General features: G+C 37.9%; 3 protein-coding genes and 1 long non-coding RNA gene across 4 annotated transcripts; 1 reads left to right on the forward strand and 3 right to left on the reverse strand.

Annotated features, from left to right (window-relative positions):
* The first annotated feature begins 750 nt into the window (after positions 1-750).
* On the forward strand, positions 751-1,865 carry fgb (fibrinogen beta chain). Its single transcript, XM_042512328.1, has 2 exons — positions 751-973; positions 1,209-1,865. The coding sequence occupies exons 1-2, from the start codon at positions 918-920 to the stop codon at positions 1,438-1,440; spliced, it is 288 nt and encodes a 95-aa protein (XP_042368262.1). The 5' UTR covers positions 751-917; the 3' UTR covers positions 1,441-1,865.
* A 732-nt stretch (positions 1,866-2,597) lies between these two features.
* Positions 2,598-5,713, reverse strand: LOC121962120 (fibrinogen alpha chain). The gene is made up of 4 exons (XM_042512318.1): positions 5,375-5,713; positions 4,687-4,870; positions 4,470-4,615; positions 2,598-3,681 (listed from the first exon to the last, which is right to left on the reverse strand). Exons 1-4 carry the CDS (start codon positions 5,489-5,491, stop codon positions 3,376-3,378), a joined length of 753 nt encoding a protein of 250 aa, XP_042368252.1. The 5' UTR covers positions 5,492-5,713; the 3' UTR covers positions 2,598-3,375.
* A 1,355-nt stretch (positions 5,714-7,068) lies between these two features.
* fga (fibrinogen alpha chain) lies at positions 7,069-14,897 on the reverse strand. Its single transcript, XM_042512279.1, has 8 exons — positions 14,754-14,897; positions 13,173-13,277; positions 12,816-12,999; positions 12,213-12,358; positions 11,853-11,951; positions 10,952-11,077; positions 9,164-9,764; positions 7,069-8,128 (listed from the first exon to the last, which is right to left on the reverse strand). Exons 1-8 carry the CDS (start codon positions 14,880-14,882, stop codon positions 7,419-7,421), a joined length of 2,100 nt encoding a protein of 699 aa, XP_042368213.1. The 5' UTR covers positions 14,883-14,897; the 3' UTR covers positions 7,069-7,418.
* A 3,547-nt stretch (positions 14,898-18,444) lies between these two features.
* On the reverse strand, positions 18,445-20,510 carry LOC121961916. Its single transcript, XR_006107093.1, has 3 exons — positions 20,305-20,510; positions 19,456-19,588; positions 18,445-18,512 (listed from the first exon to the last, which is right to left on the reverse strand). It is a non-coding gene; the product is annotated as an uncharacterized LOC121961916 (long non-coding RNA).
* Positions 20,511-22,038: the final 1,528 nt, after the last annotated feature.

The following is a 22,038-nucleotide window of genomic DNA, read 5'->3' on the forward strand; positions in this document are numbered from 1 at the left end:
TTGCTCTTTGGTTCATTTTTTTCAACATGCTAATTTTTGGTGTTTTTTGCAGTTTTTGCAACCTCCTGTGCTATACCATGTTTAGGCACGCTATTTAATGCAGTTTTAATGTATTTTTAGCTTCTTTTGGGAGGTGCCATTTTTTGACATTTTTGCCATAGTATAGCCTTGCTCGCTGGTTCATTTTTTTCAACATGCTAATTTTTGTTGTGTTTTAACGTTTTTGCAGCTTTCTATGCTACAGCGTGTTTAGGCACACTATTTCATGCAGTTTTAAGCTATTTTTAGCTGTTTTTGGGACATGCCATTTTTGCCATAGTATAGCCTTGCTCTTTGGGTCATTTTTTTCAACATGCTAATTTTTGGTGTTTTTGGCAGTTTTTGCATTTTTCTATGCTATATCGTCTTTAGGCACGCTATTTAATGCAGTTTTAAGCTATTTTTTAGCTTTTTTTGGGAAGTGCCATTTTTTGACATTTTTGCCATAGTATAGCCTTGCTTTTTGGGCCTTTTTTTCGATATGCTATTTTATGTTGTTTTTCAATGTTTTGCTTTCTATGCTATGGCGTGTTTCGGAACCCTATTTAATGAGGTTTAAAGTAGTTTTTAGCTGTTTTTAGGATGTGTCATTTTTTGACTTTTTTGCCATACTATGGCCTTGCCTTATTAGTAATTTTTTTGACATGTCATATTATGTTGTTATTTATTTTTGTTGAACAAAAAAGTTCAAAGTTCATGTTTCAAATAAAAGTAAAACTCTTCTCTTTTTCATTTTCCTTTAGGTAAACGCCCAGTATAGACAGTTTACCGTCCAGTCTGAGACGTCAAACTATGTACTGGCGGTTGACGGTTACAGCGGTAATGCTGGAAATGGTTTCCTGGAGGGATCCATAGAATTGTTTGGAGAAAACCGCACAATGACTATTCACAATGGCATGATGTTCAGCACCTACGACAGAGACAACGACAACTGGTAAGTGTGTCCTGCTGTAAAAAGACACATTCTAATCTGGGTTTGTACAGTCATTAATAAGCTGGTGAAGTCATGATATTTGAAAATAGCAATTACCAGGCCTGGAAAATGTTTTGAAATCTTAATATACCCTGAAAATTTTGGAAAAGTAATAGAAATCTGTTTTCTGGCAGTAATTTATTTATTTATGGTTTCTAGCTGCGATAAATTGTGAACTCTTTTCCCTGTTCCCCAGGACCCCCGGGGATCCCACCAAACAGTGCGCCCGCGAGGACGGAGGGGGCTGGTGGTACAACCGCTGCCACTCAGCCAATCCAAATGGCCGATACTACTGGGGCGGAGCCTACACGCGTCAAATGGCCAAGCACGGCACGGACGACGGCGTGGTGTGGATGAACTGGAAGGGCAGCTGGTATTCGCTGAAGAGCATCAGCATGAAGATCAGGCCGTTCTTCGCCTCCAGTTAATCACGTTTGAGAGCGTCGACACATAACGCATACAAGGAAGCCGCCAAAATAAAAGACAGCAGAGTGTGGCGCGTCTTTGCAACACTCAATATAGTGCGTCCTTTATTTTGAAGGTAACCTTTATGTTGATGGACGGACACGTTTACACGCAACTAAAATGTGATGAAATAATATCTGCTGTTGAAGTGAAAAGAGCTAAAAAAGTCTATTTTTAAAAAAAATAACATGGAGCCTGAAACTTAAAAGTAAAGTCAAATAATAAACGTCAGATAAATGTCACGTCTGCAGATAAAGACAAACCTGGTACTGGTTGTGAATTATGTGATCTGTCTTTTCTTGTTATGTGTGATGTCTTCAGTGTGAACGACAAGGACGAGTTGATGCCAACCGTCCTCCGCTACTCAATAAACACATTGAGGAACCTACTATCTGTCTGTCTGGTTCTTATTTCACTTTGAGTGCTAAAGAAAAGAAAATTTACTCACCAACATCATTTTTATTTTTCACGTCCCTGCTGAAATGCCTCTGAACAGGAAACTGAATCCTTTCTGCTCCAGCCTGTCAAAATAAAACAGAAAAAAAGTAAACATGGAGAAAAATGCAAAGAAGTGAATTTGGTTTCAAGACATGGTTTCAAAACTTACCATAGTTGTGCTGATGAATCCAAGCGAAATCAACAATTTCAAAGTTTTGTTGAAGAAAATATGGATTTAACCCCTTGAAAAAAAAAACTGCAAGAACATCATTAGATATCGAAATTTGTTTTAAGAAAGCTAGGAGAAATTAAAATTCGATTTAAAGAAAAAAAATCTACAGGAAAAAATAGAATTATAATTAATTTTATAATACAGAAATACTTTTTGTACAGAAATATGTTTAAACTCTAGCTAAACCTTTTTATGTTTAAACTTCTCCTTTAAACTCCTTATGTGCATGGATTTTTTTTTACATTTAAACTGATTAATTTTTTTTATTTTTATGTTTTACAAATTTTCAGGTAATTATTTTATGCTTTTAAGTTGTTGGGTTTTTTTGCTAATTTTTTCTTTTGTTGCGCATTGGTTTCTTCCCGTGTTTTTGAGAGAAATCGAGCCAATAGAAAAATAAATGAGATCAAATCAAATCAAATCAAACAAACTTGAGCAAATGTTTCTTTATTAAAATGACAAAATATGAGAGAACATGCAGTGAGTTAAATATTTACACAAATGGCTGTGCATGGTGCTTAAAATCATTCTTCTGTGACATAAATAAGAAAAAGAAAAGAAAAAATGGGAGTGTGTTTGCCACACATCATCATTATTAAATATGTCTAGATATTGAATACAAGTGATAAGAACTTTTAACAACATGCAGAACCAACAATTCCAGAAAATGATGAATGTATAGATTATTATATTTACAGTCTTCAAAGTCATCCAAAAAGGGTGTAAATAGAGTTTGAGGTCTTTCAAGCATTATTATTTTTGGTCTGAAGTTCAAAAGTGAGTTAGTTACAGCACAGTAAAGGCAAATTATATTAAAATTAATAACTTTGTAGTCATAGTATAGCATGTCGTCCAAAATACCATCAAACCGTCATGGAATAGTATCATGTATCATAGTATCATAGTATCATAGTATCCAACAAAGCATAACAAAGTCATATTATAGCATGTTGTCCAAAATTTTTACAAAAAATGCCACGGAAAAATGCCGTCCAAAACTTCCCGAAAATAGTCACAGTACAGCATGTCTTCCAAAATCTTACGATAACAGTCATGATATTGCATGTTGTCCAAAATTTTAGGATAAAGTCATAGTGTAGCATGTCGTCCAAAATTTGACAAAAACAGTGGTATACCGTCCAAACTTTCACAGCGTTTATTTGAACGTTCCCTCTAAACCACGTTACAACACCGTCCTTCACTTCCACTGTGAGCGGTCAAACCTGCTTCAGTCCAGCTCTGCAGGACCCACGGGCTCCAAGACCACCCGGTTCTGGACGATGTCCTCGAACTGGGTCAGCGCTTCTCTCTGGACCGTAGGGATGGTCTGATACTCTGAGGACAGCACCGGCTCCACGTCCACAGGCTGCAGCGTGACACGTGGGATGTCTTCAGGAGGCGCAGCCGCCTTCCTTTTCGTTTCCATCCGCTCCGTGTCGGCGTGGAGCGTTCGGTAGCCGAGATGATCGACGCTGAACGGTAACGCCACCCGACACGAGCCGGAGCACGCTCGCAGCTTGATGTCGATGTCCACCTGTCGACAACATCACGTTATTATTTACATGTACAGGTGACGTGGAGAACGTGTGCTTTTTAGGACCGGACCACACAAAACATTCTCGTTCACACAGTGCTATAGTTCTTGGGGAGTATTACTGCAGTATTACTGTGGTTTTTCAGTCGTATTATTGTGGCATTACTGTAGTTTTTTGGCAGTATTACTGTTATTCTTTGGTAGTATTATTGTAGTATGACTGTAGTTTCTCAGTAGTATTCATATTATATTACTGTAGTTTCTGAGTCGTATTACTATAATATTTCTGTACAGTAGTTCTGTAGTAGTATTTCCCTGGTATTATAGTAGTATTACTGAAACATTACTGTAGTTTCCCAGCAGTATTACTAAAATATTAAACTAAAAGTTTTTTTGAGAATTATTGTAATTTCTCAGTCGTATAAGTGTAGTACCGCAGTTACTGTAGTTCCTCAATAGTATTACTGCATTTTTAGGTTATGTTACTGCTGTACCTCAGTACTATCACAGCACCATTGTTGTAGTATTTTTGCTGTATTGCTGCACTTCTTTAGTGGTATCACTGTAGTTCCTCATACTATCGTTGGTTATTTTTTTATCCGTCAGTTACATGTGGACACAATTTTTTAGTTTTTGTGTTTTTGTCACCTGATGAATGTCACTTTCGTGTTTTTCTCTCTTTCGACTCAGTTTTTGGTCTCCACCAGCTCCCGAGGAAAATCTGAAACGAGCTGAAACACGCCAAACGCTCCGTGGAGCTGAAGGGGAAACATCTCGTCACGCCTCACCTCCATCCGATACAAGTCCTCCAGTTGTGTCTGGACATTTCCGCGCAGTTCCCCCAGTTGCAGCGACAGTCTTGACGACCGTTTCCGTAGCGACGTCAGGTTCCTGGCCAATCTCTCGGCGAGTTCCACGAACTTCAGTTCCGACTCTGGAAACAAACGTGTCAATCAGCAGCCGTTACTTTGTCTTCATTTTGCTCACCAAAACAAACAGTCTCACCGTGTCTGTTGATGAAGACTCTCCTGGTGGCGCCGTAGACGCGTTTCATCACCGTCACGGACTTCTCAGCCGCGTCTTCGTACAGCGTTGCTCTCTTGCACACCGCCTGCAGTTTCCTCTCCACCTTGCTCTCCATTTGTGAGATCAGACCCTGGAGCCGGCAGCCAGACGGGCATTTAGATCCCTTCAAAGAAGAACAGGAGGGTTTAATAATCCGTCTGAGGGCGTGCTCCTGGTGAGGAGACCAGTTTACAGCCGTAACTCCGTACTAAATGTCCGCCACATCTTCGAAGTTGGTCTTGGCAGTAGAAAAACACCGAAACTGGAAGAATAAAAATCAAGACTGAACAGTTAAGCCGATGTGGAAGTGCCAAAAACTGCAGCTCCTCCAATGGCCACTTGAGGCTGACTCCAAGAGCGAGCCGGTCCCCATACACGCAAAATTTGGTCCATTTTTGTTTTACTCTTCTTTTCTTTTTACATTTTTTGGCAATTTTTAAAGAGCTGTTTTTTTGTATACAAGTCAAGAGCATTTTTTTTTATCAAAAAGAGCAACCGGTTTTTCATCACGTTTGTATCCATGTACCTTCATGGGTACAAACGTGATGTTCTGACTCTTTAAATCATTGTTTCATGTCATGTTTTGTATAAATTAATTTCCAGTTGTAGCTCGAAACTTCTTTCTCACCCAGTCATCGTCTGAACACAGAGCGACGCCCGATGTCCTGCGACAGTGTCGCCTCCCGTATGTCCGGGTGGGACTGAAGAGCTGTTGGCCACCTTGATTCTGCTGCTTCAGCCTCATACAAACTACAGACAAAAAAAAACAGGAGTGTGGTCAGTTCACGATCGACTGAGCTCTGAATCAAACACGACTTTGTTTTTTAGGACGCGAGTGCAAATGGAAGCGAACAATGAAAGTGATTCCACTGCAGTGGCAGTAAAACAGACTAACAGAGTAAAAGTCTTGCAGAATGAACAGGACTCAAACTACTTTTTCATGCAAATTTGGTGAACTTTAACAAATGTAAACGTCTATGTATTCATATCTATGTATTGTTAAAAACTTGATCTTTGGCTTTATTTTAATTATGATACATGAAATACAGTGACTTACACACCAGATCATTCACAACTTCAATCAAACAAGAGTTCCTCAAACGTTTTAATCAAGACAGAATGTCATATTGAAAGTTAAATTATATGGCACCAAATTTCACATTGTTCACAATAAAAAACAAATACATAAAAGCTACAAACATACAGATGAACTAAAAAAAAGAAAAAAAAGAAAAAATTGACCTTTCCAGGATTACCTTTTAAAGACAGTTTTAAAGACCTTTTAAAGATTGTTTTACTTTGATATTTAAGTGACTTTTTGTTGAGCAAAAATCCCAAAAATTCTCTTTTTTTCAATGAAAAAAAAAAGAGAACATTCAAAAGGGCAAAATGCAGGCTATTAAGTTAGAGGGTGCCACGTTGGAGGTGCGGTGCCACAAGGGTCCGTTCTGGGCCCTTTATTGTTTACAGTGCATATACACGATACACGATAGTGCAGAATAAACAAAACTTTGCTGGTCATTTCTATGCTGAGGACACTGTCCTTTTTTGCTTTGCACCCACTCTTTCTAAGGCTTATGACTGCTTCAGTATCTATTTGATATATAAACAGCTTTTTCAGCTACAACTGAAATGCAGAAAATAAAAACATTATTTTAACTTTGTCTGAAAAGTTGTTTGCAAAAGTGATCAACAAACTGAGCTGGAAACCTTTTTTATAGTACCTTGGGTATTTTTTCATGGCTTCTTCTTTTTTGTGTGCAATAGAAAATGGTGGCGTGTCTTTTGAATGGTTGCTGATTATGGTGATGTGTTGTATATGATGGACAGTGTTTATAACGGGGCTCTGAGATTCATTGCTAACAGTCTATTTGTATTTCCATTAAATAAATACATAGTTTAAAACACTACAATCAGAAAACAGCATAATGGTGCAGGAAGAAGAAACAGATGGTAAATGTCAATTCAAATTTCAATTTTTAGTTGTAGTTTTAGCACCCAAACTAAAATTTGACAAACAAAACGAAAAGATTACAAAGTAAAAAGCACTGTAAATTACTTCAAAGCAGCAAAACTGTACATGCGTACAATTTTTAAAAAAAGATATATTTGTAATTGTGTTACAGTGTGAAGCCCCTTTGGCTACAACTAATTATTTGTATGTCCTGTTACTGATTAAATGAATATTTCCTTCATTGGTTTTGTTGGAAAGATTTAAATTGTTTTGTCGTACAAACATTTCCAACATGAAAAATGAAAAAAAACATTTTTTTTTTGGTGATTTGTTATTTGGACTTAAATAACACCACAAAGCACAGCGGCTGCAGTGAACATTGAGTTTTTATTGATTGAGCAGAGTTCAGTCGAGGTTTCGTACAAAGTTGAGCAACAAATTGGGAACACTTTGGAAACATCAGGTTGTTCCAGGGACACCGCTTACATAAACGGGTCAATGATATTTGCACAAAGTGCTGACAAGACATCAAGTCAAATAGACAAGGTGACTCACGGTGACTTTTGTAATGTCGGAATGATTTCCAAAAAGATCAACAGTCTGAAGGTCTGAAAGCAACTTTGATGTTTGGCCTCAAATGGATTTAGTTTTAAATATTTATTTTATGCTTTTTTTTCAGGTTTTGGCACAAAAGTGTATAAAATGTTATTTTGTCGGATTAAAAAGCAGCCGCTCGAATGAACACGCGAACAGTTTTCAGGCTGTAGTTTGCTGGTTTGTACGTCGTCCACACGACTCCGTTTTCGACCTCGTACGGCGTGTTTTTCTCCGGGTCGTACGCGCCTTTATAATAAATCCCGTTCAAGTTGGCCGACTGGCAGTTGTTGTACCACCACCCGCCCCCGAACATCTCCGCGCAATTCTCCTCCCACTTATCGTTGTCTTTGTCAAAGGTGCTGAATTTCATCCCATTGTGGGACAAGTAAGACGCCATGTCAGAGTTAGGCATCAAAAAAGCGTCCCCCGCGTCCCCCATGTACGCGGACACGTGCAGCGGGTACCCCTCCGCCTCCGAGCCCACCCTGATCGAGTATTCGGCGCTGGCCACGCCCCCCTCCCAATCCTCCAGCTCCACCTTCAGCATGGTCTCGCCCTGATTGGTCAGCAGGTGGAGGTTCTGGTTGCCTAGCCAAAACTCCCCCCTTCCCTTCGCGTCCACCGAGCCGAATCCGTCGCGATATTCGGCCCAGGTGCGGTTGAAACTGAGCGCCCCGCTGTCTCTCTGCTGGACTAACAACCACCCGCCCATCAGCCCCTCCTGCTGGCAGTACGCCTCTACTACCTGTGTGGAGTCCGCGCCGCCGGGTTTGATCTTAAACAGGCCGTTCGTTTCCCCTTTCAGGTGCTTCTGGTGGGCGTCGACACAATCTGCAAACAGAGAGGGGCAGACCGCAGACCGATTTACTGAACTGACCAAAAAAACGGTCATTTCCCCTCCAAAATGGCTTCCCAACCTATTGTTGCGTTTCCGTTTTTTTTTTTTTGGGTGAACGGGGTTCTGCCCGGGGATTTCGACTTGTTTAACCCTTTGAAACCTGGATAGGTTTTCTTGTGCTGCTTTCTACAACGGAGCTTTAGGGCCACATTGAGGAGAATTTTTTTGAGACTTTGAGAATTATTTCGTAATATTACAAAAAAAAGTTGTAATATGATGAGAACAAAGTTGTAGTTTTACCAGAAAAAAAGTTTTAAAAAAAGAAAGAAAAAAATCCGAATTTTGCGAGAATTAAGTTGTATTTTTGTGAGACCACATATATATATTTGTAATAATCACAATTTATTTTTGCAATAATCACAATTACAAATTTTAAGATTTAATATTATTCTCACGCTTTTTGTCAATGACTCGGGTCATTCACTTATTAGTATTTTTCAGGGTTTTTTTAAACTAATTTTCTGTAAATTTTGTTGTACTTTTTACTAATCTCTTGTTATTTTTTGGGTCTTTTCTTCTCAAGTTGCTCATTACCTTCTTCACACATTTTAGTAGAAATCAGGCCAATTTGCTCAGGTTTCAAAGGGTTAAAAGTTAACTTTATTCAATTTATCTGCACAAAAAAACATTTATTTCAAAGAGAAAGGGTCGCTGAGAGTCCCTAAACTCTCTAAACTCGCTTCAGTTTTAAGCGCGCTGACAGAAACTTTAACCTAAGCTCGTCCCAATAAACTCAATAAATTTTGGCAATCTGTTTGAAATACTCGCTTTTTGGATGACACAATGAGCCAAGATATCCCAAATAACAAATACAAGGCACTGACTGAAAGAAGCTCGAGCAACAAACAATAACGATTAATGCTCACTTTATATTTCGGTACATAAGGCTAGCTAGCTGATGCTAAAGTCTAGCTGACTGCGCTGTTTTGCGCCGCGACGGTTTTACTCCTGGTCTGATGTTTTGGTACCTTTTCCTACATAATCGGCGTGCCGCTCAACACGCGCGCTCTTCACACTCCGGGCCTGGAAATCGGGATGATCGTCCTCCGCATCGTCCGTTGCGAAAACGCCGAAGTCCAGGCCAAACGGATCGTCGAAGCCGGTTTTGGAGTCTCCTAAGAGGCTTCCCTTGGTGTTACTGTGGACGGTTTTGGAAACAGAAGAAGAGGAGGAGGAGGAGGAGGATGTGTGGAAGACATCAGGGAAGTCTAAAGTTCCCATGGTGCTGTCTGTCAAGCCCTGGCAGTGAGGGCCTCCTTCAATCACCTCCTCAACTTTCTCCACCGGCCCGTCCTTGGTGTGGACGATGGTCTTCTTGGTGCTCTTGGTGCAGGTGAAGGTTGTACTGGAATGGCTGGTATGGCCGAAACCTGTACCAAGTGAACCACCTCCTCCTAGCTCAGTGATGGAAGAGGAGGTGGAGGAGGAGGAGGAGGAGGAGGAGGAGGAGGAAGAAGAGGTGGATGATGAGGATGAAGATGAAGACATGGAAGTACCTTGGCCCTTGGAGACATTTGCCGGGGATGAGCTGGAGCCGTCTATCACCTCGACCAACTTAAGGGTCTGCACCTGCGAGAGAAAACCAAGAATAACTTCCTCAACTTTCTTATCTTGGGGGCCATGATCCCAAAATAACAGGAGGCCAGGGGCCCGTCGCAGCACCTACTACATACGTACACGTCTCTGGGATTATCGGACATTTCTAGGATTTTAGGATATTTGGGGGATTTTGGGACATTACTACGATTTAACAAGATTTCTCAGAATGTAGGACAGTGTTAGGGCTTTTTTAAAAAACATTTCAGCACGTTTCTAGGATTTTAGGAGTTGTCTATGATTTTAAGACATTTTAAGGATTTAAGGATTTCCTAGGATTTTAGCACACTTTAGAACATCTGACAGGTTTTTTGGGGATTTCAGCACATTCCTAGGATTTTACGACATTGCTAAGATTTTAGGACATTTGTAGGTTTTTGGACGTTTCTAAGATGTTTGGACATTAGGAGGTGTCTCAGAATTTAGGACATTTTCAGGATTTCAGAACATTTCTAGGGTTTCATTTCAAGGATTTCAGGGTGTTCTTAAGATTTTAGCACATTTTAGGGATTTTGGGGATATTAGGATAATTTGGGAATTTCGGGATATTACCAGGATTTAAAAACATTTTTAGGTTATTTCAAGGATTTAAGGATGTTTCTAGGACTTTATCTCATTTTAGGGATTTTGTGATGTTTCAAGTATTTTGGGACATTTTGGAGATTTTAGGATATTAGGCTCTCAGCTAGGACCTCTGTAGGGGGTTAGGGGGATCCTCCACTGGCTCTTTTTTGATCAACAAGCTCAATGTTGATGCTGTTTTATGTACTCTGACACCTTATGGAGACTAAAAGTACAAAAAAATTCCCAATATGAATCACTTTTTTGGTAACAAAATTGGGGTAAATGGTTGGGGGGGCCACTCGGCACCCTACAGGGGCCCAGATTCAGCCCACGGACTATAAGTTGAGTATCACCATTGTGTGTTTTGTGCAAAACGAGCCCCACTTATAAACTTCATTGAACCAACATCAGAGACTTTTTGGGAAATAAATGATGTGCGAATACAACCTGTCATACCGTCAACACGACCTGGAGAAGTGGTTTCCGATAGCAGCGACAAGCTAAGTGAGCTTTGCATTAGCATACTGAGCGGTAATTCATCGAGTATCTTTCATGAGGTAACGGTCAGCAGGATTATTCTGGTGTGAGTCACTCACCTCATCAAATGCCTGCTGCGTTGTCTTGTGAATGCTAGAGTACACAGAGAACGGCTGGCTCTGGATCACGTAGAACTGCCCCCCGGGCCCGTGGCTCTGGCCTGACATGGCGTCCAGCTGTTTAACCTGAGAAACGGACATGAAGAGAAAGCAACTTCTTACCAAACTGAATATTGCAAAACAGGAGTGACATTAAAAGTGGGTGAGAATTTCAGGAGATTGTCAACAATAAGGGGACAATGAGCTGCGGGGGTTCTTCACACAAAAACGACTGGAGACTACTGTCGGGGTTCACACACTTTTTTTACAAAAAAAAAAAATCTATGATTTTCAGGCAAATTTTCAAAACTCTCTGAAACAACCATCAATACTCCTTATTGGCAATTTTCTTTTCTTTAAAATTTCTTGGCACTTTGGAAAGAAATTTTGGCTTTTGCTTTCTTTAAAAGGTTTTGGTGATTTTTTTCTTTAAAAATGATTGATTATTTTTACATAAGGAAGTCATTTTTCCCCTTTTCTGTAAAGATTTTTCATTTAGTAAAAGTCATTTTACTTTCAAATTTTCTGGTGATTTTTAAGAAAACTTCTTGTTGATTTTGTTTTGTAAGAAATGTTGGCTTTTTTTTCTTTAAAAATCTTTCGACAACAACTATACAATTTATGACATTCATCACCGAGAAACTTTAAAAACAGAAGTCATCATGGTATTTTGAATTTTCCAACAGTCCTTGAACAAATCATTTGGCACTCTGACGCAAAATTTCATGACTTTTCCAAAAGTTTTTCAGGCCTGGAAATTGCTATTTGCAAATTCCATGACTTTTCCAGGTTTTTATGACCGTACGAACTGTCTTATATCGGGGCGGGGGTCGAGGGGGAGCCACATAACTTCAGTCCTCACCTGTTTGTCCAGCTCCACGTAGCTGTCGTGGTCCACCTGGTGCAGGGTGTAGGCTTGGCAGGATCCTTTGCAGGCACGAAGCTTAATATCTATATCGACCTGACAAAGGACACAGAGAGTTACATGCGCCGACTCTGAATGTTAACAAACTGATGAGCCGGTCTGCAGAAATAATGACATAGTTTATCGAAATAATGAGAAACTTTCTCACAACGACTTATGAACCAGTATCTGCATTTTTTTGGGTATCATGTTGGTTGTAATGCAATCACATTTTTATGGAAAAAAAAGGCACAGAATTCTTGGTCATCGACGAGTAAACAAGTGACATGTATTTTTGTCCCTGCTGTGCCTCCGTACCTCCAGCTTTTGCATCTCGGCCACTTGATCTTTGACGCGATCCCTCAGGGAGTCCAGGAGTTTCCTTTGTCTGTCAATGACCACCTTCATATTTATGATTTTCTGACGCACTTCATGGGCCAGGTTGGAGAATTTTCTGCTGTTACCTGGCGGAGAAACGGAGGACGCATTCTGATGATGGACACGATGAAGTGCAGGCAGACCGAATAACAACTAAAGAACAATTAGACTTTGCAGGCGGAGAAAGCTGCCTCCACATTTAAGGGTAGACTTATGAATCTCCTCTTTGACAGAGATTTTATTTTATTTATCTTTTTTTTCCTTTGATTTGTTTTTGGCATTTTTTTCTGTGAAGATTTTTTTTTTTAAGATTAAAAAAATTAAAATTCCTTTTTTCCTTTATTTTTCAATCCGTTTTTTTTTCTCGTCCATTGCCTTTTTTTCTCAAGCCAGTTTGCTCAGGTTAAAAAAACAATTCTGGGAAACACTGAAGACATAGAAGAAAAAAACAGTTTGACAAACTTAGTTAAAAAAAAAAATTCAACAAAAACAAAAAAACACACACACACACACACACACACACACACACACACACACACTAACCAGCCTCGTCGATGAGTTGTTCCTTCACGTAGTCGTATGTCTGTTTGGACACCACGTTAGTGTTGTCAAAGGCTTTCTTTTTAGAGTCCAGGAGGCTGCGGATCTTCTCGACATTTTTCAGCAAGCCGTGGTCGAATTTATCCATCAGACCCAGGATCCTGCAGCCTGACGGGCATTTGGGGCCCTGAAAGCAGACGTAGTGGACACTGGCTCGTTTTAACCAACTTCAAACCCCTCACACTGGATTAAAAACACGCGCATGATAAGGTAAAAGAATCCTAATAATTTGTGTTTTCGCCTGCTGACGAAATCAATAAAAATCTGCGATGTACTAATAGAGCAGGGAGCGAGCTGTACCCAGTTATCGCTGGTGCAGAAAGGCCAGTCCCTCTGAGTGGCACATTTATCGCCTCTGGTGCCGTGCTCCACCGGGCGGGCTCCTCTCGGGCTGAGTTCACTGGCCTAGAGAGAGAAACAAGCGCAGATGTTCAGCGCCTCGTTCAACATTTTAAATTTAGTTTCAGGCACAAGAACAAAATAAATATGTTAAACCAAACATTGCGTTATGAGTACCATCATGAATTATAAATTTGAATTGTTTGACTGAAACGATAACATTTTTATTGCGTGAGTTAGAGGTGGGAATTCCTGCATTTAAAAACATCTGACAAATAATTAATATGAAACTTTTTTTTTGATAATTTTTCAAGGAAATCGAAAATATCCAGCTTTTTAATTTGACTTTTAGTTTGGAATAATGTTATGACTTAACTAGTTTTAATCATCTGTTTATTGTTTTGTATTTTCTTCTGGGACTTTAATCTAACATTTTAATGTATTTTTTTAGCTTGTTGAATTGTAATTATTGTAAATTTTTTTGGGTCACTCTGGGCTGCATGATTATATAAAAGGTGCTATATGAATAAAGTTGAGTTGGAGAAAATGAAGTCAAATTACCTTTTTTAGCTTCTTATTATCATCTTTTTTAAAAAATATTGTGTCATCTCATCTTATAAAAGTTTTTCTTTTTTTTTCTCCCCATGTACTGCTTAGATTATTGAAAAAAATGTCGAAGTTCAAATTTCTGCTCTGGAAATGTAGCCAAAAAGCACACCTTTAATTAGATATTACCTCACTTACATATCGAAAAATTCATTGTTTAAAAAAAAAAACTTGTAATATAACTCAAAAAATTTTTATTCTAGTGTATTAAGTCAGCAGGAATTTTCATGCTGCAAGTTACATTTTTACTCTTTTCATCTGCAGCGTCCCCTTTAATAAATAAATCTAAAAGTGTGAAAAACATTAAAGTAAGTGTAGCAGGTCATAATATAAAATTCTAAAACATAAACACGAAGAAAAAAGTTAAAACTGCATTTTTTTGTGAAAAGGTTCAAGGTTATTACATAAAATACATTATATATAATAAAAATATTATTTATTCATTTTTATTTTAAAAAAATTTTTTTGCTGAAAACATTTGTCACAATTATGATAATAGAAAATTCCTTGCAAAAAAAATTAAAAGCTGCCGATAAAATTAGGGTAGATAGGTCATTATTAAAATTATTATTAAATATGTAAAATACATTATATACAATAACATTATATAAAATAAAAAAAAATGTCTTTTTTAACTAGTTTTTGAAAAAAGTTTTTGTTACTGTTTCAGTTTGTAAAATATTTATTAAAACTGTCATAATTTACATGATATTATAATATATAACTTCTGATAAAGGTACAAGATAGTTTCCTTAGTCATTATTAAAATGATTTTTTCCATATAATTTTATACAACAACATGATATGTCAGATATTCAAATATTATTTTTTGGTCTTTTTTTATGTTTTAAAAAATACTTTTTGAAACATAATTTTGTGTCACCGCTTCAGTTTGTAGAGTCTTTATTAAAACTGTCACTGTGACGCGAGACTCACCAGAGCTGAAGCCACAAAAATCAGACTGAGGCAGACGGGTAAGTGGAGTCGCACCATCTTCGTCTCTGTCGTCTTCCTCTGCGTGGACACCTGCTGCTGAATGTTTCTGAAACGTCGCCCTCGGCTCATTTGAAGCCTCCTGCTTGGGTCAGACTCGTGACTCAGCAGGAAACGTCCGTCAGGTCACATCAGAGTTGAGTAACATCTGCTGTCGATCGATGCTGTTTGTTGTTCTTTGCAGCTGCAAACACACACACTGAACACAAAACACGTCGCCCACTCTGCTCCGTTAACTTACTGGCATTTGATGCACAATGTTTTCTCTGAGCAAACGGTGACAAACACGAGCCGGTGATCAGTCCAAAGTAATGACGGCTCACCGGAGTGAGAGAGATACGCTACCCATTTTGTACATTTTCTGTGTACTGACATACAAAGCATTCCAATAAAATGTGCTGGAAATACTGTAATATAAAGTGTGGGATGCCATTGGAATATTAAATATTCAAATACAGAATACACAAAAAAAATATATAAAAATATAAAGAAATAGAGATTTAACATAATTGTTGAAAAAAAAGAAAAAATAACAGAGAAAAATGCAGTATGACTTGAAAAAAATATAGGAAAATATTAATAAAAATAGAGAACTATAAACATAAAAAATAAATATGTAAATATAAAACAAACTTTGAAAGAACAGAGAAAAATATAAATGTAGAAACATAATATAAGATTGAAAAACATTTAAATAGAAAATATATAAATATAAAACATGAAAATTATTTTTTAAAAACAGATACTTTTAAAAAAATAAAAATACAAAAACCTTTAAAGATAAAAAAACATTTTAAGTTATATAAATATATATATATATATATATATATATATATATATATATATATAAATAAAATAACGAAAAAAGAAAAGTAAAAAAAAAAAAACAAACAAGAAAATGACCTCAAAATAGTTCAGCAAATGTGTGTTTTTGTTTTATTAAAAACCTCTACCTTCCTTCTTCAACGTTATTCCAGATCATTTTCTTGTTGAAAAAAAATCAAATCAGTTTGCTGAGGTTGTTTTAAGAGTCAATGTCATCTTTTGTTTTCTTGCAGAAAAAAACATCTAATCATCCGTCCAAGTCATTTTTAGGAAATCATACTGACTTTATGAGGATTTGTGGACTTTGGTCTCAGACTTTGTGCATCAGAGGTTCAGATGTGGCGAGCTGGAGGCTGCAGAGAGGAGAGCAGCGGCGGCGCCACCTCCTGGTTTCATCGTGTTCCCACACGGTGTCCACAAGTATCACCTACTTTTTTTCTATAAATTATCACCTTTGGTAATAAATTTTAACCAAATTTAAGACTGAATTTTGGACAAACCATCCTACATTTAATTGACTTTAACAATTATCAGCCAAAGTAGTACTTGCACAATAAGCCTTTTTATTCCAACAACATTATTTTTGGATTTCTCTGATACTGACATGCAGTTTGTTACACATTATTATGGGAATCTGTTTAAAAATAATAATACAATAATACACTTATTGTTATGTAATTGTATTTTGGGGTATTTGGTTATTTATTTCGTGACAATAGAAACCAATAGAACAAACTATGTAAACATACGAGAATAATAAAATAAAGCTGAGAAAAAATTTGTCTTTTTAACTCATGCATGATGACAGAAAAGGCCTGTTTAAAATTTCCAAGTCATAAAAGAGTTAAAACTCTCCCCCCATTGTTTCCTGTCGATCTCCAGCGTCAATGATGGAAAATTCCCCAAAACTTCTACCTGTGAAAGTATTTGTGAATATCTAGCATTTCTACACTTAAAATAATTCAATTCAACATTCATTTCTCGTGCTGCAGCCGAGGAAATATGTTCTGATATTTCTTTAAAACGTGGTTAAAAAGGCAGCAAGGAATTTGGAAAGAAATGTCCTGCGAACTGCAAGAAATTAGGGGGAAAAAAGGTAGAAAATGACCTAGAAATATAGTTTAAAAAGAAAGACATATGAAAAATACATAAATAATATATTATTATTATTATATTTTATTTCCCTTTTCACGTGTTTTTTCAAGAAATATTTGTTAAACAATACATAGCATGGTTTTTTGTTAATTTTAAAATGTTGGCATTTTTATTTTTTGTCTTTTAAACAATTTTTGGCGATTTTTTTTAAAAATATGAGATTATTTATTTCTTCCCAAAGTTTGGTGATTTTTAAAGAAACAAAATGGCAATTATTTTTTCTTTAAATAAAACTTGATTTGAAAGGGCTGTTGTCCTTTTTTTATTTTCAAATGAACCATTTTGTTTTCTTTCGAAAGGTTTTGGCATTCAGTGTTTAGCCCAACAACACTCGGGAGGACCACACCAACAACCAACTCTACCTCCTGATGGGAAAAAATCCTAAAATCTGAATTCCGGAGTCCCTACGGTTTCTTGTTGTGCGTGAGTCGGTGGCTGTTGAAGTGCTGCGGGAGCCTGAAGGCCTGCTGACACCGTTCACACTCAAACGGCTTCTCTCCTGTGTGAATGCGCACGTGTTTGTTGAGGTTGCCCTTGTGGTTGAAATTTCTTCCCGCACTCGTTGCAGTCGTGCGGTTTCACGCCCGCGTGGATCAGGCCGTGAGTCCTCAGGGTCACGGCCTGGGTGAAGCTCTTGCCGCACTGGGAGCAGCGGGACGGTTTCTCCTCGTGCCTGGACAGGTGTTTCTTCCGCGTGGACGGGTGCGTGTAACCTTTCCCGCACTTGTCGCACCGGTACGGTCTTTCTCCTGTGTGGCCGCGCTCGTGAACGATGAGGTGCTGCAGCAGCCGGAAGCTTTTCCCGCAGTGCGAGCGGCTGTGCGGTTTCTCCGGTGTGGATCATTTTGTGCTTCTTCAGGTTGTTCCTGAGGCTGAAGGCTTTGGGGCACACGCTGCACCTGCAGGGTTTGCGTCCCGCACCCTGAACCGCTTCGGACACAGCTTGCACTGGTACGGTTTCTCTCCCGTGTCAGGCCAGTAGTTGGTGGTGATGACTTTTTGGGGATTGATTTTTCACTTTTTGCAGGTGTTTTGATTTTTTTAAGTGATTTTTCAAATATCTTGGCTTTTTTTCCTTAATTTTTGGTGAGTTGAAAGAAAACCTGAACTCCAAACCCCGGGATCACAAAAATAAAAATCGAAATACAGGAGAGGCTCAAACCAAACTTCTGCCGTCCAAAATTGCAAAATGTGAAGAAATATCCTCAAGGCGTTGTTGAGATATCACATTCAGTCCAAGGCTTTCAGCCACAGATATGATGAGCCAGAGAATCATAAAATCATTATTTATTTTATGCATGTTTTTATAACTTATGACCACAGACTCTACAATCTATAATATTAAATTTTTCAAAATAAAGCTTCAACAGGAGATTAATTCATGGACAGAAATATTTACCTCCATCTCCTGGATCAGAGGCCCAGACATCTTCGGCTTCTCGTTGGTCCGCTGAGGCGCCCACACCCCGCCTGAGCCGCCTGAGCCGCCTGAGCCGCCGCCCTCCTCCCAGTTGCGGCCGTTGTCGTCGCACTCTGACTCCCGTCCTTCTCCTCTAAACAGATCTCCCTCGGCTCTGATGTCGGGGTCCAAAGAGTCTCCGGTGTCCGCCTGCTGATCGCCGGTCGTCTGTCGGGTGGAAAAGCTGCAGGTTCATTCCGGCGTTTTCATGCAGTCCACCAGGCAGACAGACGGCGGCCTCAGAGCGAGGACCGGCAGGTGGTCTGCGGATTCACAAACCACAAAAAAACCACAATGAGCCACATTCAAAGAGCCTGACGTTTTTGATTTGGGCTTGAAGGGAGGAGCACATTGCTCTACATGGCTGCAATTTTTTATTCTACCAAGATTTAAAAAAAAACAAAAAAAAAAAAACGGTATATTTTTGGGATGTTTTGTAGATGTTCTTTCTTTAAAAATGTTGGTAAATTTTGAAGAAAATGTCAACCTTTTTTATTAATTTTTTTTTTTTTTGGGGGGGGGGCTTGATATCTTAAAAATGGCTATTTTTTTCCTTAAAAGGTTTCTGCAGTAATCACAGAAACTTTATGTGGCTGTATTTTGAAATTCTCTTTTAGTTGATTCTTTTTTGATTTTTTTAAGACGCTGCGTGTTTTTTATGGCGATATTTACAGAAAAACAGGCAATTTTAAACAGTAATTAATTAATTAATTAATTAGTTAGTTATTTTAAAGAAAAAAAGGCCAATTTTTTTCTTTAAAAAATTTTGGTTTGAAAGCCATGTTTTCTTTAAGATTTCTTTAAGTCACCGAAAATGACATCATTTATCATGGCCACAGATGTAAAAACAGAAATTTCAGGTTCATGAAACAAAATTTATTTATATAGCACATTTAAAAAACAACAAAGGTTACTGTACAAAAGTACTGGACAACATAAATAGCCAATAAAAGTACAGAAAGTGATCAAGTAAAAACAAACATACCAAAACAATTAATCAAATACAACATGAGTGATGAACTCTCGTCAAAGGCCGACGAGAAGAAGTCGGTCCCATGACTTTTCCAAAACATTCCAGGCCTTGAAATTGCTGTTTGTAAATTCCATGAATTTTCCAGGTTTTCCATGACAGTATGAACCCTGTACAAAGATCACACAATAAAAGGTAATGAACTAATAAGTGAACTCAACACGTGAGCTGCTCACCGTCCAGCTGCAGACTCTCAGCTGGTCTCAGGTCTGCTGGTGTCCTCGCGCAGTCCTCCAGCAGACGGACAGCTGCTTGAAGTCCAGCAGAGACAGAGCGCAGGCGGACTCCAGCATGTCCCCCGCAGTCCGTCTGACGTCCAACAGATCCGAAAGCAAGACATAAAAACATCAGCTCACAGTAATGTTGAAACTTTCTTTACACCATTTAGTGACACATTAACCGTTTGGTAGAGGCACGTCTTCAAAACAACAACAAAACAACAACAAAACAAAAAACACGTGGTCTGTTACCAACAAAATGCTGTAGCAGACATAGAAGTAGTAGTAGCAGTGGGTGCTGAAGTAGTCGTAGTAGTTGTAGTAGTAAGAGAAGGAATGGTAGTACTACTACTATTACTGCTACAACCACTGTTACTTCAACTACTACTCCCACTACTACCTAGTGATTGTAGTAGGTAGCAGTAGTAGGAGAAGGAGTAGCAGTGGTTGAAGTTGTAGTAGAAGTAAGTGAAGGAGTAGAAGTAGTAGTAGGAGTCGTAGTGGCCGTAGTAGTAGCAGTAGTAGTAGTAGTAGTAACAGTAGTGGTGGCAGAGGTTGTAGCAGTAGTAGTAGTATTTGCTCTGTTCAGATAAATAGTACAGAAACAGGTTTCTGTGCATATCTGAGCGGAGCTCTGTGTTTGTTATCTGAGGCGAACTTTAGCTTAGCACCGGTTTGAGCCTCTCGTGTTAGCATTGCGTTCAAGCTTCAAACCGGAGCTAACTTTTAGCTGCCTCCGGTTTCTGTTACTTTGTTAACTCTTTTGCTGTGACAATAAAAAGAGAAAAACATCCCAAAAAAACTCACCAAACGGAGGTAAAGTCGGTCTCTCCCGGGCTAACGTTCGCGTTAAACCGCTGCTAAAAACAAATCTCCGCTTCGTATCGACACAAATAAACTTCCGTTTGACTCTCTAGTTGTTAAATTTGTTACCGGACTTTTCATGCCGAGGGTGAAATGCTTAAAAAGTGATTAAAACCGAAGAAAACGCACGACAGAGGAGCGCTGGACGACTGATTTTTCAAAAAGGGAAGCGTGTGTTTTCTTCCGGGTTTTCGACCAATGGGAGACGAGGAGGCGAAAAGGAGGCGGGTTTTTTTTCCAGAGATCTGGCGCCAATCATTGAGTCGCCTGTAAACAGGACAACGGCGACCCGTTTAGGACAAAAATAATTCAATACGCGTTTTTAAAGTTTAATTTTAATTTTTAATTTTTAATGTTTTATCGCGGGAATATATAAAACAATCAGTCATACCAGTTCAAATAGCAAGAAAGTGTAAAACTATTTCCGAAATTTTGTAGCTTAATAATAATATAATAATAATAATAATAATAATAATAATAACAATAAGAAGAAGAAATGATCATCTGTATTTATTTATTTTTAAATTTTGTAGTTTATTTTCTAACACCATATATAGTATAGCATAAATAGATTTTTTTCTATTATTATTATCTTTGGTTTGCTCTTTTATGGTTTTATTCTGTCAAAAAAATAACATAAACTTAAGAATCTTGTCCATATGTGGACGACAGACATGCAAAGACAAGACAGAACAACACCATTAAATTACACAAGCTGCACAAAACAGATAATTTGTATAAAATTGAAACACACCACAGAAAAAGAAGAAAACCTTTAAAAGTCATGGCTTCTCTAAACACCACAAGATGGAGCCCCGTGATCAGTGTGTGTCTCTTAACAGCAGGTTTGATTCAAATCAATAGTTTCACCCTTAAATGATAAAACCTCAAGCACCATCACTTTCCTTGTGCTGCTTTCAAACACTTTTCACAAGAGTTTAAACCTTCTAGTCTAGGGAAAAAGCTAGGAGAAAACTATATTTACAATTCATAGTTACATATTTAAAATTAGGCAATATTTTTTTCATGCCATTCTTTGTTTTTCTTTAAATTTATTTATTTATTTTTTTAAACTTATTTTCTGGTAATTTTTTTGTCCTTTTTAGGAATTTCTTGCCAAATTTTGGGTCATTTCTTCTTTTGTTGCACATTGCCTTCTTCCAATAATAATAATAATAATAATAATAATAATAATAATAATAATAACAATAAGAAGAAGAAATGATCATCTGTATTTATTTATTTTTAAATTTTGTAGTTTATTTTCTAACACCATATATAGTATAGCATAAATAGATTTTTTTCTATTATTATTATCTTTGGTTTGCTCTTTTATGGTTTTATTCTGTCAAAAAAATAACATAAACTTAAGAATCTTGTCCATATGTGGACGACAGACATGCAAAGACAAGACAGAACAACACCATTAAATTACACAAGCTGCACAAAACAGATAATTTGTATAAAATTGAAACACACCACAGAAAAAGAAGAAAACCTTTAAAAGTCATGGCTTCTCTAAACACCACAAGATGGAGCCCCGTGATCAGTGTGTGTCTCTTAACAGCAGGTTTGATTCAAATCAATAGTTTCACCCTTAAATGATAAAACCTCAAGCACCATCACTTTCCTTGTGCTGCTTTCAAACACTTTTCACAAGAGTTTAAACCTTCTAGT

Source organism: Plectropomus leopardus, chromosome 23, assembly GCF_008729295.1.
Source record: "Plectropomus leopardus isolate mb chromosome 23, YSFRI_Pleo_2.0, whole genome shotgun sequence".
Taxonomy (NCBI): domain Eukaryota; kingdom Metazoa; phylum Chordata; class Actinopteri; order Perciformes; family Serranidae; genus Plectropomus; species Plectropomus leopardus.

Excerpts from the sequence above, each read along its gene's own strand:
- LOC121962120 (XM_042512318.1), bottom strand. The coding sequence starts at position 5,491 with ATGAGGCTGAAGCAGCAGAATCAAGGTGGCCAACAGCTCTTCAGTCCC. Across the intron at positions 4,616-4,686 it reads AGTCTTCATCAACAGACACG|AGTCGGAACTGAAGTTCGTG; the intron begins GTGAGACTGTTT and ends GTTTGTTTCCAG. Across the intron at positions 3,682-4,469 it reads AGGACTTGTATCGGATGGAG|GTGGACATCGACATCAAGCT; the intron begins GTGAGGCGTGAC and ends TGTTGTCGACAG.
- fgb (XM_042512328.1), top strand. The coding sequence starts at position 918 with ATGACTATTCACAATGGCATGATGTTCAGCACCTACGACAGAGACAAC. Across the intron at positions 974-1,208 it reads GACAGAGACAACGACAACTG|GACCCCCGGGGATCCCACCA; the intron begins GTAAGTGTGTCC and ends CCTGTTCCCCAG.
- fga (XM_042512279.1), bottom strand. The coding sequence starts at position 14,882 with ATGAGCCGAGGGCGACGTTTCAGAAACATTCAGCAGCAGGTGTCCACG. Across the intron at positions 13,000-13,172 it reads TCTGCACCAGCGATAACTGG|GGCCCCAAATGCCCGTCAGG; the intron begins GTACAGCTCGCT and ends GTCTGCTTTCAG. Across the intron at positions 11,952-12,212 it reads CCGAGATGCAAAAGCTGGAG|GTCGATATAGATATTAAGCT; the intron begins GTACGGAGGCAC and ends GTCCTTTGTCAG.